The sequence below is a fragment of the Neopsephotus bourkii genome, unplaced genomic scaffold (genome assembly GCF_033783945.1).
Source record: "Neopsephotus bourkii isolate Nb327-2 ecotype Australia unplaced genomic scaffold, CSIRO-AGI_Nbou_v1 NB_1491, whole genome shotgun sequence".
NCBI classification, from domain to species: domain Eukaryota; kingdom Metazoa; phylum Chordata; class Aves; order Psittaciformes; family Psittacidae; genus Neopsephotus; species Neopsephotus bourkii.
The window spans coordinates 334,869-350,629 of NW_026901967.1; the positions used below are offsets into that span (position 1 = coordinate 334,869).

At 37.2% G+C, this 15,761-nt stretch overlaps 1 protein-coding gene across 2 annotated transcripts in view; it reads right to left on the reverse strand.

Moving 5' to 3' along the window:
• The window catches only part of RASGRF2 (Ras protein specific guanine nucleotide releasing factor 2), a 140,770-nt gene that overhangs the window by 66,232 nt on the left and 58,777 nt on the right, over positions 1 to 15,761 (reverse strand). For both annotated transcript variants that reach the window (XM_061369282.1, XM_061369281.1), the window contains exons 3-9: positions 9,545 to 9,692; positions 9,022 to 9,111; positions 7,081 to 7,334; positions 5,874 to 5,953; positions 5,199 to 5,392; positions 3,655 to 3,764; positions 961 to 1,079 (exon numbers count right to left, since the gene is read on the reverse strand). In XM_061369282.1, the coding sequence (XP_061225266.1) occupies positions 961 to 1,079; positions 3,655 to 3,764; positions 5,199 to 5,392; positions 5,874 to 5,953; positions 7,081 to 7,334; positions 9,022 to 9,111; positions 9,545 to 9,692 (995 nt within the window). The remainder of the gene's footprint in view (positions 1 to 960; positions 1,080 to 3,654; positions 3,765 to 5,198; positions 5,393 to 5,873; positions 5,954 to 7,080; positions 7,335 to 9,021; positions 9,112 to 9,544; positions 9,693 to 15,761) is intronic.

The following is a 15,761-nucleotide window of genomic DNA, read 5'->3' on the forward strand; positions in this document are numbered from 1 at the left end:
GTCCAAACTCTATACTACATACAGATCTGTAGTTACTGTATACAAAACTACTGACTTGTTTTTAAAAGTTCCAGAAGGAAATTATACATATGGGAGGAAAAAAAAAAAAGGTAAACCTCACCAAATAAGAAGTGCAACCAGATTGAAGTTCCTAGTAAAAAGTTGACATTTATTTTAAATGGAAGAGTTATTTTACCACAATTTTGTGGAACTTAACAACAAATTCTTCTGCTATAACTAAATTTCAATAAAAAGAATTTCCAAACCCACCAAGAATAGACAAAAATGAATACAGTATGGCTCTTTCCCTCTTGTTTTACTAACTATTGTATTAGTAGTCTTACATTCCTGGCAGAACAGGAAGCCTTTTCTTCATGAATTCTTGTGTACAGGTGCTTTTTATATCTATCCTGAACTTCTACAAAAGCCCCAAAATGAGCATTTCAAGGGCAAAATGAGTATGCTCAGCTACAACATCCATGGTCACACTGTCATTGAGCTGTTTTCAAAGCACCAAAAAAGATGGGAACAATTGACAGCTCTTTTCTTTCCTAGCAATTACTTTACCACTTGCAAAGCTTCAAGTTTCTCCTGCACCTTTGCCTGAATGTTGGTATCAGCTGGGACTGCCATGTTAACTGGCTAAGCAGTCCTGGTCTATGGAGCTGTAGGTAATTTCTATCCCTTTGAAGATCACTGTCCAGGCAGAACCTACATTACTGGTGTTATACTATTTATGTGCTGCTGGTTTTCATGGCTCTTAAAGAAAAGAGCACAGAAGTGAGGTTCCACTACAGCCCAGAATTAGTTGTCATCAGGGTATTTTGTGACTTGCCCTCCACAGACCACCAATAGTCTTAGGATGTTAGCTATGCCCAACACAGTGACCTGATGAACCCTGTTGGGTTTAGTACAGTTTTGTCATTATTATATAGATAGCTTTAAAAAAGAATGTCTTACCCTGGCGTATAAAGGTTTGACTGGTATCTAGTAATATATCACAGCCTTCTACTATAGTTCTTTCTATGGCTAGATTCTTCCGGATGTTTTCTGTGTCGCTGACTTCATCATGCATCACCCTGTTAGGCACAATACAAAATGCACTTTAAATTCTGGAATGTATCTTGTACCTGTTGTGTCTATTTTCACTTGCACTTACACAGCCAGCTGCATACATGTGCAGTACATAATCACTCTAGACCAAGCTTCTTACCTGTTTTTTCCCTCCCTTTCAAATAATTTTTGCAGTAATTTAATTTTTTTCAGCAGTAGAAACAATTTTGTTAGACTTCTTTTTACATTATTCCTTAGAACATTTGGAAGATGCCACCAAGCTAAAAACCCCTCACTCCTGGTAGAACAGTACTTCTTGATCCTTAATAGACTAGGCTGCTATGACCCTGGAAGTGTTTTCTAGCACTTTGTGTTACCTATATAACACATCGTAGAGTCTCTGCCCATGACTTAAGGTTCCCACTCTGCTCTGCTTCAATTTCCATCTCAATGTACCATTCACTTAAACCTTGATTCCTGTAAAAACCACACAAATGCTGTTGATGGCTTACCACCTACTTTATTCAACTTATTTTCACAAGCAACCTTCCCTTACACAGAGATATATAGACCTTTTTCAAGGCTAAAATCAACCCAGATGTTTATACAGTGTTATGATGCATAATATTTTCCTAAATTGGGACTGCACTATCTGAAAGCTCCCCCTCCATCAGAACTATAGATAGAAATTAGTCACAAAGTTTTGTACGTATGGTCTATAGTGCCTGCCTTATAAACAGAGAAAACATCAATCAGTCTCAGCCTCAATTTTGAGCACTCAGTGATGAGTTAGTTGGCTCAGCAATGAACTCTGACTTCTGAGTTGAATACAAGTCAAAGCTTATCTGCTTATGTATAAAATAATATACATAATTATATTATTTTATGTATAAAATAATATCTCTCTGGCCAGAGAAATTCTTTGCTTTGCTTGACTGGATAGGAGTCATTACTTCCTTTTCCTTCAGATGGCCTTGGAACAGGGCAGAACATACTCAACACCGCAGGAATCAAACTCAAGCATTTCTGTAGAAGATACTCCCTTCCCCACTCTTCAAGAAGTTCAAGCTTGAAGAGGTGGCACAACATGACCTGCCTCAGATAGCTGCCTCTGTTACATATACAGCAAGACTGAAAAGGAAAAAATAATAAGCTCTAAATTAACAAGTGGTTAGCACATGGTAGCAACTTTGTCTTAACAGAATAAAGAAAACTGAGCAGTCAAGAGCATGAAATTAACAAAAACTATAAATTGATCCCTATTTTACATACTTTGGGAATATTTAAGTATTTCCAAAGTACATTCTTGGTGAATACTCCAGATACCCTAGATTTATATCCTGGAGTTTATGCATCATTTTCTTTGTTCACAGCAGCAACTTTTGTCTCCCAGAGATAACAACCAAATTTCTTACTGGGCTGATAGAGGCGAACACCCAAGAATGGTCTGAGAGTTTAGGGAAGAGCTTAATTTTGCAGGCTTCTACAGGGAGCACCAGTTCTCTAAAGCTACCTTTAATTTCTGTTTATCTGGCATTATCTGAAGCATATGTGAAAATCACTTATTTCATTAATGCACATAAACTATAACACAGATTGAGAACTCAGTACTTTTCAAGACGCACTATCACAGAGTATTGAAAATGCCCTCCTTTAAACTGTAAAAAATATAGATATATTTCTCTACATAAACAGAATTGCTTTGCTCAAAACCCAGAAGCAGGCAGTTCCTATGGCAACTCAGATTCTCCCCTACCCAAAATACCAGTACACACTTGCAGATTTATGTTTGCCAAACAAAAAACAGAAAGGAGTGTGACCAGCAGGTCGAAGGAGGTGATCCTGCCTCTCTACTCTGCTCTCGTGAGGCCTCATTTGGAGTATTGTATGCAGTTCTGGTGTCCTCAACATAAAAAGGACATGGATCTGCTGGAACAAGTCCAGAGGAGGGCCACGAGAATGACCAGGGGACTGGAGCACCTCCCATATGAAGACAGGCTGAGAAAGTTGGGGTTGTTCAGCCTGGAGAAGAGAAGGCTGTGTGGAGACCTCATAGCAGCCTTCCAGTATCTGAAGGGGGCATATAGGGATGCTGGGGATGGACTCTTCATTAGGGACTGTAATGGTAGGAAAAGGGGTAATGGGTTAAAACTTAAAACAGGGGAAGTTCAGATTGGATATAAGGAGGAAATTCTTTCCTGTTAGTGTGGTGAGGCACTGGAATAGGTTGCCCAGGGAGGTTGTGAATGCTCCATCCCTGGCAGTGTTCAAGACCAGGTTTGATGAGGCCTTGGGTAATATGGTTTAGAGCGAGGTGTCCCTGCCCATGGCAGGGGGGTTGGAACTTGATGATCTTAAGGTCCTTTCCAGCCCTAACTATTCTATGATTCTATTCTAGGATTCTAAAAGACAAAATAGTAGGATGGATATTTGGGGTTTTATTTTTCATTACCTTTGTTTTGTTTTGGTTTTGATCCTTTTCTTCAGAAGAATTTTTTTTTTAAAATAACAGAACCAAACCAAAATAAAGAAAATAGACTTTTCATTTCAAAACCTTTTGATACAAGATTATCAAGCATTAGAAAGGTAGAAAAATCTTACCTTGAAAGTTCTTCTAGTTTAGATTTAGCAAATTCAAGGCTTTTTCTCTCAACATGTTCATGTGGTGTGTGAGCCAGTAGTTCATGAAGTGATATAATATACCTAGGAATCTTAAAACAAATTAAGTATGAAGTAAGTAAGTCTATAAAGGAATAACTCCAGTACAGCTTTTTTGCTAAATATTAGCCATTAACTTTATCAGAAAAGTTTTGCAAACACAGTATTTTTTTAAATGAATATTCACAGCTACATGATTATTACATACATTCTAAATGTAACTATTACTGAACTCTTAGGTGACAGAGATTGTGTATGTATATGTATGTTTTCAGTTTGAGGAAGCACTAGATCCATTTAATACATTCTAAGGAAAAGTTCAGATCAGAGGCAGCCACAAGGATGACATTAAATTTCATTGATTCAAGCTGCTATTCCACTGCCAATAAAGAAAACTTTCAAAACTCCCTCGGAGATCCACAAGCCTTCTCTCAGTTGGAATAGGATATGTGCATCTAATTTTCTTGTGAATTTGAAAACATCAGCTAACCCGTTTGCATTTAGAAAAAGCTCACATTTCACTAATGGACACTGAAGAATATGCAGTATTTGGCTATTAAAGACTATAGGGTAACACAATAACCCTGATCCATTTATTATGACTTCAAGCAGTTTCAGGGCTTTTAACCAGAAACAAGAGATACTGCAGTATAACTTGTCTTTATAGATAAAAGTTCTTTGAGAGAAGGAGATGTGACTTATTATGGTGAAATTAAAAGTCATTAGCAATTATATCCTCCATCACATATGACTAGGATCCTCTCTCTCCCTTCTAAGATCCCATAACCTTCTTTTATCTCAAACAAAAAATCCCAAAACTGTACAATATGTAAGTTCTACATTAAAAAAAAGAGAAATTGTTAATAACTAGCACTAGCACAAGTATCACTGACACCGAGGGAGTTCACTATTCTTTTGATGAGTAAAATACTAGGCTAAATGTAAAACGCACAAAACCATCAGACCAGTGTTTCACAAACCTCTTAAGACAGCTGCAAGTTATTAATCCAGGCAGATCAAGACAAAATATTAGGATAAATAAAGTTCTTAAAACTTCTGCAATATAATTTTCTAAAGATCAAGTCACTGGAGAACAAAGTGTCAGGAAAGGTTAAAAATGTATTCCTATTAAAATGTTTGTGGTTACCCTAACTTGCTATACTAGATATATTATTCCTCTCTGGCCTGTTTCATAATCCTGTAGCAGGCAGAAGTAGAGCGATTGTTTCTCAGCTTTTTTACTTTTAGTCTTCATCGCACATTCTCCTTCAACAATTCTCAGTAGACATGAAGCAGTACAGTTGGGGAAAATATCTCTACAGGCAAAGGTTCAGCATAATAACAAAATAAATTAAAAACAGATTAATTTGCATGAAAGTGGTTTTAGTTAAGCAAGAAGAATCTTCAATCAGTTGTAATGCCAGCAACACAAAATGAATCAACCAAGCATTAAGAACAAATAGTCACAGAAAATATACAGAGACTACCTGAAACATGGGGTAAGTAAGGAAAGTTTCCAGCATTCTCCCCTCACATGCTGGGTTGGCTTCATATTGCTTCAAGAGTTTGTCAAAATCTCTGTTTTGCTTACAGTTTGCCAGTACTTGTAGACTATATTGATGATTCCGAACAAATTCTTGATATATGTTCAGCATTGGCAGTAGAATGTCAAATAGATCAGCTAGAAAAAGTCAAGAAATGCTTTTTTTTTTCTCAGCTATCCATCCCTTGAAAGACATTTTTAAAGAAACTACTATGTTCTATAGAAGTGGATTACTATAATCAGTTCTGTTTCAAATACACTGATATTTCAGAAATATTAAAGTTGGCTCTTTTACCTGCAAAACATGGTTGTTCTGATTAGCTATTAACCCGACAATATCACAGAAAATTCCAGGACCCATGTCTAATCAATGTTTAGGGTAGAGTCACTCATATATCAACTGGAACACAGGCATTACTGCCCGCGTGGGACTCCCACTATACCAGATCTTGTGGTGGTAGTTCTGGAAATGCGTTTCATTCAAAGAGGACTTTAGAAAATCGTCTTTAAAAAAAAAACCAACCAACCAAACAAACAAAATCAAGCAAACCCCAAACCTTACTGTAATTTCAAAACTAAATATGAAAATTGTACCTCTAGATAAAATATAGTAACTTACCTAGGATTAAGGTAGGCCAGTTAGCTATTCTTGCTTTTAAGCCTTGGTGAAATATCTCATGAAGAAACATGATAGTTTCACTGAAAAAATAAGTATTTAAACAAAAAGATTATTCAGGTTTTATTTTCTGATTAATAATTCACAGAAAAACACCTCTTCTGGTTAGTAGTATGTTTTGCATCTGAAGACAGTTATTATTAAGCAAGTAAGTGCTTACTTTTGTTGCATGGATTAAAAATTTGAGTGTAGCATACCTAAAAAATGCATAGTATTTGGTGCATAAAGCATATTCTGTCTGTTCAGATCTTTTAAATAAAATCATCCATTAAATAACATTACATAGTTTCATGAATAGGTTTTCTAAGAATATCCTTGACAATGTATTCAGTTGTTTAAGAGGACCAGTAAGACGCAGAAACCTCAAGCCAATGGTAGTCATCTACAATGTTTAAGATCTGAAGTTTACAGCTTTTCTGTAACATCAACCTCAATACTGTATTTTAGCTTATGAGGTCAACAGAAGTAGGGGACATCCCAGTTTTAAGAAAAACCATAGAGTATAGTGATCGTGAATAAGCTATGAAAGGGAAACTTGTCTCATAACAAAAGGAACACATTCCATTTATTAAATGCTTGGGGCAGACTTGGATGCAATCCCAAGCCTGTATCAAATGTTAGATGCCTGCTGGCTTTTTTGTACATACTCATTACTGCAGTATTTGGATGCTTACTGCAAAGAGCAATTCATGTTTTTGTAGGATATGAAAAGACAAGTGAGAGGGAAGGAGGCTCTTTAGGCAGGACAACAGAAAATAGAAGATTTGATGTACGCTCCTTAGGGTCTTATCTGGATTATATGAGGCCACTAAGTCCGATTTTGCTCTCTTAAGAGTAAAAGAAACAGGAAAGGTGGCACAAAATTATAAGAACTGTCCCAAGAGGCATAATTTGTCATTTTTTCTTTTTTCTTCCTCTAGCAGAGGAAGAAATAGAATGTAAGGAGACAAAGAGGTCTAGCTGGTTTCAAACAGTGTCACCAACAGCAACTTGCCTTATACCCTGGAAACATTGTCTCAGTGACATTGCTTCCATTTGAGAAAAAAACAAAACAAAACAAACAAGCGCCAGATCTCACTACTGTAAACTGAAGGCTAATGGGAAGAAGTGGTCAGCGAAACCCACAGAAAGCAAACAAAAATCCCCATACCTGTTGAGGAAAATGCTGCTAACATCATCGTGACTGATAGGTGGCTTCTTTGAACTTGCAGCCATTCTTAAGGGCCGCAGAAAACAGTTCACAAGAACATAAAGTTGATGTACGTATTCAGATTCAGCCTCCACCATGTTAAAAACTATCTGATTCCTTTTTCTCATGCTTTCTGCATGGGGAGAGCAAATATAATCTTGGACAATAGTTTTCCATTTTCTTCTGCATAACCACCCCCGCATAAAGCTCTGGACCTAAAAGTGAACCAAGCAGAAAACAAGAATCAGAAAAAAAATCACATAAATTATGATGAGCTCTTCCTTGTAGAACTAAGACTGTAAATGAAATACCTCTGTTTAAAAACCAAACAAACAAGCCCTTATTGATCTATAATTGTTCCTGATTTTTTTTTTTTTTAATTAGATTTCCTACAATCATTTGGTCATACTTGTTGCCAGGAAACAAACTGAGATGATATTCCATCCATACCAAAGTATCTTTTACTGCAAGCTCAAGCACTGTACATACTTTTCCCATCATGCACAACCATGCTACACACTGTGCAGGCTTTTTATCTCCTTTTACCTCCCTTTACACATTTATGTTATAACTCCTACGGTATTGTGCAATGCTTCCAGGTAACGCATTTTAAGACAGACATCTTTGCTGACATAATACTAAAATAGCTGTTTTCAGTTCTGAATAGGAATCACTTAGCATGTGTATTTAAAGCTATGTATCAATATACTGCTTAGTACCAGACATCTAGGCCAGAAATATTACTATCAAGAAGAAACAGATTTTTGGCATTCTTAAAAAGCACCTCTGTGGCATGGAAAAATCTACTTAAGCATAATACCCATTGAAGTTACAAGTAGATTAAAGATTACAGAAAAAGTCTATATATGATCACAGAAAATTTCTGTATGTCTTTGTCCTGATGATGTGGAGATCATTCATCTTGAAAGAGAAATGCAGAATCTCACTGGTAGCAGTTTACTTTGAACAAATAACTTTTTAAAAAGGGTCCAATTGTCAAAACAATCAAGATTTAGAATGCTGTGAATTACGTACAAAATCAGAGCTCTCCTTCTACTAAAAGAGACATTTCTAGCTTCTCCTACAATGCTTAATGCACGTGAAAATGAAAATTCACGCAAGCTCAGTGCTGACCCTGACTTAAGACCCCATGAGCCAGAAAAAGTCACAAACTAAGTGCACACCCCATAAAGGATATTATGCAATTCAAGAAACTGAACACTGTAAGAATAAGGGTAACACGTATGGAACCACATCTTCTAGTGTGAATTCCATACATGCTGCTGCACTAGAACTTGAGAGAGTCAGTGATGGGCAAAGTTCTGGAGGCTCGTTATAGCCAGTCTTAAGCAGTAATGCCAAAAGCTGCATATGTAAATGCCATACAGAGTGGGACAATTCTGTCCTTGGTATGAAGAACATTGACCATAGCATCCTGAAAAAATCACCATCAAACAGAGCAGGGGACAACCTAAACCAGTCTGCTCTCTGCATTTGTAATATTTGCATTCCAGCTTCAGTGGCAGAATAAAGGTCATTCTCTTACATCTTTTTAAGCATTTTCATAAGAAAGGAGTATAAAGTCATTCTACACTTGATTCCAGAGCACACTGCCCATTACTTCACTTCAGCCTTAACAAGCAGTTGAGCACAATGTGCAAATTTCTTTAAGAAACTGAATATCTATCTTGCAAGTAATAATGAATACATAAGTAACAAATACACCATGGGATAAACGTGGCACTGAAACATAGGAAGCTGATGTAATCTGAGGTTTAAATAAGGGTAGAGCAAAAGGAATCTTGCTATTTGACTGTACTCAATGAAAAATAAATGAAGACAAAACTAGACAGACTAAAATACAGAAGTGCACCCACATCCCACCCTTCTCAAGAAAATTACCTTTTTAATTTTTTTAATATCTGGGTTCTCATCTTCCTGGTTGCCTTGATAAGGCCGCATTCTTTCTTTTGTTTTGTTGAGAGCTACAATCTGACAAAAACAATGATTCATTAAATGCTCTCTCAAGCTAATGAGATTCACAGTTACAGAAGCAACAGAAAAAAATATAGAAAAAATATTGAAAAAATAAATATTCAAAAATGTTGAAAAAAGCATTTAGCCAAGGGTTTGCAGGGAGACTATCACATATTAACCTTACTGGTTTTTGTTAGTTTCACAAATATTACAGAAATATTGAATATTATTGCAATGCAAAGAGCAAAATGTTGTAATTCATAGAAACACAGATTGGTTTGGGTTGGAATGGACCTTAAAGCTCATTCAGTTCCAACCCCCTGCCATGGTCACAGACACCTTTCACTAGATTGGGTTGCTCCAAGCCCCATCCAACCTGGTCTTGAACACTTTTAGGCATGGGGCAGGCACAGCTTCCCAGGGACTGCTTGATGACTGTGGCACATACCTCAGATTTAAGTCTTTCAATTTCTGTGTCTTGATCTTCAAGCTGATGTCGAAGCTGATTAGCTGCAATCTTTTCAGTCTCTACAATCTGGACAAGATGAATGTACTTCTGCATTAACACCTCCCTTTCAATGAGAATATCTGAATAACTAAAAGAAAAAACACATTGGTAAAAACAGGCAAATATTGTCTTCCATATCCCCTTATGAGATATTGTCAGAATAAACATTGCATCAATGACAAAACTGCAAAACTGTATTTCTTTGTCTTAATATAAAATTAATAACTTGGTCATAAATCCTCCAAACTTACAGTGTCCAATACCCTTTAAAGACATAGGTGTACCCGGTTTCACAGTACCCAGTTACCGAAAGCAAGACAATTGCACTGATCTGTTTTATGAGTTTCTAACCCTCAGGCTAAGCCCAAGAGTTCTATTAATTCAATTTTTTATGTTAAGGGCTGCTTTTCCCCCTCCCCCATCGTTTTGGGAGGCGATTCATCAGAACTATTTCCAATTCTCTCTACCTGTCATATCTCTTTATAGAAGAATTCCCATCACAGAATCATAGAATCATAGAATACTTAGGGTTGGAAGGGACCTTCAAAGATCACCTAGTTCAACCCTCCTACAATGAGTGGGGACATCTCCAGCTAGATCAGTTTGCTCAGAAAGAACCACATCCAGCCTGACTAACTTACTTAAATTTTCTAACACCTATTTTATTGTTTAGCCCAGTTTGAAATTACTCAAATAAATGCATTTATTCTAATTAATAACAGGAACTATGGTATCAGGTGTTTCTTTTAGGTCTTAGGCAGGAAAATTCCATTGATTTGTATTTTCCTGAAAAGTTATGGTATCCCTAATGCAATTAGGTATCACAATCAGAGCAGTGATAAGCATCATACTGGAGGTGCTGTTCACATCTTCAGGTAAAGGAGGAATCAGTTTCTTCCTATGCAACTTCTTCATCAGACTGCTCTTCCATGTGATTCCGCCCCTCTCACACAGATAACTTAAATGTGCAGAAACTACATGCTTGTTTGCTGGCCTTTATTCAGCAAGATTTACAGACACAGACTGCCTCTTTACCCGAGTTTCAGGAAGCTTATTCCCCTGAGAGTTAAATAACTTTACAAGATATAGACCAACCTGCACAATACACAACAGAACAAAGCCTTTGGTAAGGGATCTCTTTTTCTTTTATGATGTATCATTAAAAACGCTGACTATCATATCTTCTTCCACTGTTCAATTAGCAAAGGATTTGACAAAAGGAATTTCTGGATTGCACATCTTTTCTTTCTACTTCTTACAGCACTCATGAAACAATTGACATTTGCTATTAAATACTGTCAGGATGTTAAAAATGTAATTATGAACATACTCTACATTTAATCATTTTTCATATATATATATTTACTTCCACTTCAATTGGTATTGCGCAGTTATATACCGGAGTGGGCCAATATTGAGTACAGCTGTTAAATTCAACAATTAACCTGGAAAACGAGCTTCGGCTTTTAAAAAGTAGAATAATTTCCCACAGCTGTCATAAAACAAAAGTTTTTCCTCCTTGAATAGATTATGAAAAGAATAAGAAGTTAATTTAATTCTATTGCATGTATTGTTATATTTTGACTACTGCAACAGTAAAAATAAATGACAAAACAAAAGCTCACAGCATCTCCTCCAACAAGTTAAACAACACACATACAAAATCTGTCATTAAGTAATCCATGTATCTTACTGTGCAATAAACAGTAATAAAGTGTGAGATTTAGTTCTTTAAAATTGTTTGATAATAATATTTTTGTTTCTTAAGAATCCTGTTTCTGTCAGAAACCATAGTACATAGTTTCTTTCTCCCGTAAGGGATATTTGTACATGATAAAAAAATTGTATGGGTTAGATATACAACACTGGTTGCTTTACAATGGGAGATGTTAATGAAGACAAAAATTATATGTAACATACGTAAGAAAATGCATTCTTTAGTGTCTGCGGCATCTTGATTTACATTAAAGCGTAGTTTTATCCAGATGCAGATAGGTAACCACCTTTTCTTGTTTGCTATTTTTCAAAATTTTCTTAAACTTTTGGTACCAAATATTTCGAATACAGAATTTGACAGATTTGGCTTTGCTTTTATTCAAGATGGAAGAAATTAGCAGGGCACAGAATCACAAATGGTGAACAGCAGCTGCAATCAGAGCTGATGTAAGACTCGAGGTACTATTATATATGATGTTTTTCTTTCACTTTTTTTATTTTTATTTTCCTCCTTTAGGGGAAGAAACTTCATCGAGGTTTTTCAGTGTCTTTAAATGCATTAAGCCAGATTTCCACAGTCCTGCTTTACTAGGGAAAACAAACTTTGCTATGCAGGACTGAAAAGGTTTTGTGCTTTTGAGATATATGCAGAGTATTTTGCCTAGTCAGTGGCTTTGGCTGTCAAAAATGTCAATATCTGCCTAGAAACCAAACATTTCCTTCACTGCCATAATGAGCAGTATGAAGAGGAGTTAATTAGAAAAGCCGATGTACACCTAACCTATCTTAGAATAGGCTATTCATTTTCCTTCTCAAAAGTGCTACCTGTTCTGGGAAAGGAAAATCCTAAGATTCTGGAATAAATTTCACATGCTTCCAACAGCCCTTTTCAACCATCTCTCTGTATGCATGAGTTAAAGATCATCATGCCCCAAGTGCTAACCTGGATATGCATCATAGTGTCAGGAGCCTTTCAAGAGTGCCGGATTTCAATACTGACTTGATTACACATGCATACAAACTCCTTTGTTAAAGAAAAGTGTCCCAAAGTGTTTAAATGTCAAAGCAAGATGAAAAAATCATACAACAACTTGTAAGCAGCCAACCTAGATCTAGTTCTCTGGCTTGGATATCACTTAATAGAAAGAAGCAACTTAGAAGCAACTGCTGTGAACCACAGCTTTCTATGAAAGGCATTAACATTTCATTGAGAGAATGTGCTATAAATTTATAATAATATCTAGTAAGACTTGAAAGAGCATCCTGAAAGCTGAGGCTATACCTATTTCTAACTATCATCTGTAGAGACAGGACTCAAAGGAGTCCTGGACAAGATATTTCAAGAACCTTAATCTCTGCTTGCCTACCACTACCTAGAGACAGGAAGACTTGAAGAAAGTCCTGAGAGATATGATGCATCATTTATGCCCTGTGAGAGCCAACATGTTCAGAAAATATAGAAAAATGTGTGGAAGTTTAACCAATGCCTCATTATTAGGATCTCCTTGTTGTGGTAGCAAACCAAGGTAAAGGTTCCAGTAGTCCTATCAGCAAATAAAATTGATTTTTGTACCAAATTCAGGACAGAGTTATGGTTCATTGGACCACTCTGTGCTAATTGTACTAAAGACAGCTGCAAGAATCAGGCACTGGTCATATCAAATCATCCTTCTGAAATGCAAAATGGACAACCCAATCAACTCTTTATAAAAGCCATACAATATAGCTTTGGGGATCTGGAAGGCAAAAGAAATGGCTTACATCTGCCCATTCAAATCATATTCAGGTAACTAAAAGACTCCTTAACAAAGGAGATTTTAAAGTCTATTGGCATATGAACAGCCACACTAGAAATGGAAACAGTAAAGGTCACAATACAGTTTATAAAATCCACCCCCATGACTCTAACCAAGGTGACCTGAGGGACTACCTGTACACAAGAACTATTAACTTTAATTAAGTCCTGTATGATAGGGAAATGAAAGGACACCTATGTCTGTGAGGACTACAGAGATGAGGTTTATCAGAAAATACAAAATTAAGATGGGTTTTTAGACATGCAGGGACAACTGTTTAGAAAGTCTATTAAATAGATTGTCTGAGGTTGTCTGCTGATTTCCAGTCAAACTGGTGGAAAATGGCACTTGAGCTGGTGAACAGCTACAGCAACCAGGACTTAGAGGGTGGGTAGGTGGGTATAGGGCTGTGTGATGCATGGGGGAGCATGAGAAGTACGTACCCCCAATGTTTTTTACTGCAATATCCATTTAGTTGAGAAAGGGGAGTACAAACTGGAATAAAGAATATTTGAAGGGTGGCCCAACAGCCATAGGAGGTTTCATGCAGTCAAACCTTGTCAGTTAGGGAATGGCTTACTTTAGGAGCTTGGGTGTGTGGGGAGGGGAACGATACCCTCTTGTGTAAGAATGAGACAATCATGGGAACACATCTCACTAGCCAATGCGTTACTCATCAGACTCACAACTCATACTAAAACCAGGAGTTCCAATTGTCCTCGCACTCCTTTATCTAGGAAAACCTGACTACAGGAATTAATCTACAAACAAACTGGAGCAGAAAGGCACCTTTTTTCATTACACAAAACCACGACATGATTTCAACAGCAGCCATGAAATGCACACTAAATACAATGGAGAGGACACTCCTTGCAGGGCAAGCTGAGACTTCAGAGAGCTGACATGAACTTGCAGCTACTGTCTCCAGAAAATGTGATTGGTGGGACTTCAAATGTTTCCTTAGAAAACAGCTACCACACAAACCTTCTGCACAGCTGTAATTACCTGTATGATCATTCCTTTTGCAGTTCATGCCTGTGTTACCTAAAACTGTCTGCCAAGACCTACAAGCCCCACTCAGGAACTTAAAGAGCCCTCTGCAGCAGCATTGAGATGTCTGCTCCAGCACAAACACATTATAGGGGAAAAAACAGATTTCTATCATGTGCAGTACAAATGCACAGGAGGTATGGTCAAACCCATCAAGATGAGTCAGTGGGAAGGCTCCCCACACCATCTTTCAGGCTGATAAGAGTTACCAACTATATGGGTGTAAAAAATACTATGGGATACAGGGGAAAGCATTTTGGGATTGTGCAAGGTTTGTTACGGGATGTTTAAGGATAAAAGTATGTTTAAAAATCAAAGGCAGGAAAAGGGAGGCATGAAGAAGGTTTGAGGAGGAGGAAGCTTGGAAAAATACAGAGGTAAGGGAATAAAAGTGGATAAAAGTTCACATGTAACCAGTTTGACCAAAACACTTGCCTGGCCATGCTCTGCACTTGATCAGCACAGCCCAATCTGTCTTCTCATTAAACTTCGTTTCTAACTGCTTTCCTTGGTGAGGGGACTCCATATGTACATTCATGGAACCAAAAGTGCCAGCTACTGGAATTGGGACTGAGGGGCCATATGTCCCTCTGTGTCTACAGTGCCAGTTACTCACTGGAGAGTGAGTGTGTATAGTGTGGGTGCATGTATCAGTGTGTGATCACCAGCCTCTGTCATGCCTGGCTAGCTGTGGAGTAGGATTAGTTGCTGGGAAGCCTGCTGTTAGATGTATTAAGTTTAGGTTGGATCATCAGAGACTCTGTGATTTGATGACTGGAGGACACAGGAGATCCAACCCAGCTATCGGGAAGACCATGAGGTCAGGTGGTTGACTAAGAAACTCATTTGTGCATGTGTTTGTGTCTGTCACAGGTGGAGACAAGAACATCCAGTATAGTTACCACCTATACTGAACAAAGAAGTTAAAGTAGTATTTTAGACTATTGCATTAGATTTTTCTTGCCAGCTTAATCAAACAAAATAGAACAGATTTGCTTCAGGGATTAAATTTTGCCTGCATCATGATTTAGAATTTTTTCCTTGAGTTTGTCCTTATTTTTGACAAATGGGACAAGCTTTGCAACTTTTTCTCTGTCACTATTCATTTGATGCTAGCCCAAGATATTTCTGACCATTCTGTCAGGTTTTTGTTTTGAATTGGTATCTTACATTTTGTGTAGCCTTTTGAAGATACTTTTTTTTTTGTAGTATCTCAGATATCTCAGGTAGAAATTCTAGGAGATACTGGGAGCGTTCCCCCTACTGTTAAATTGAAAACAGAACTGTAAACATCCTGTTCTTTGTGACCATGTTGGTGTCCGTGAGAGGGAATTATTTAATTGCTTTCTGGAGGGTCTTATCCTCATGAGTAGCCATGGTAATCCACATTTCAGCTGAGACAAACATGTCGAGCCTTTTTTCTTCCCCCCTCCCCCCCTTTTTCTTAGATCGACATACACAAAATATAATTTTGGATTCTTTTTCATTACTTTTTTGCCAAGTTTGCAGCCATCAAAATCTCTTCCATGTTTTATTTGTTTTGCAAGTCACGAACAGACTGTTGAAAAAAACACGATCCCACTGCACCCCATGTC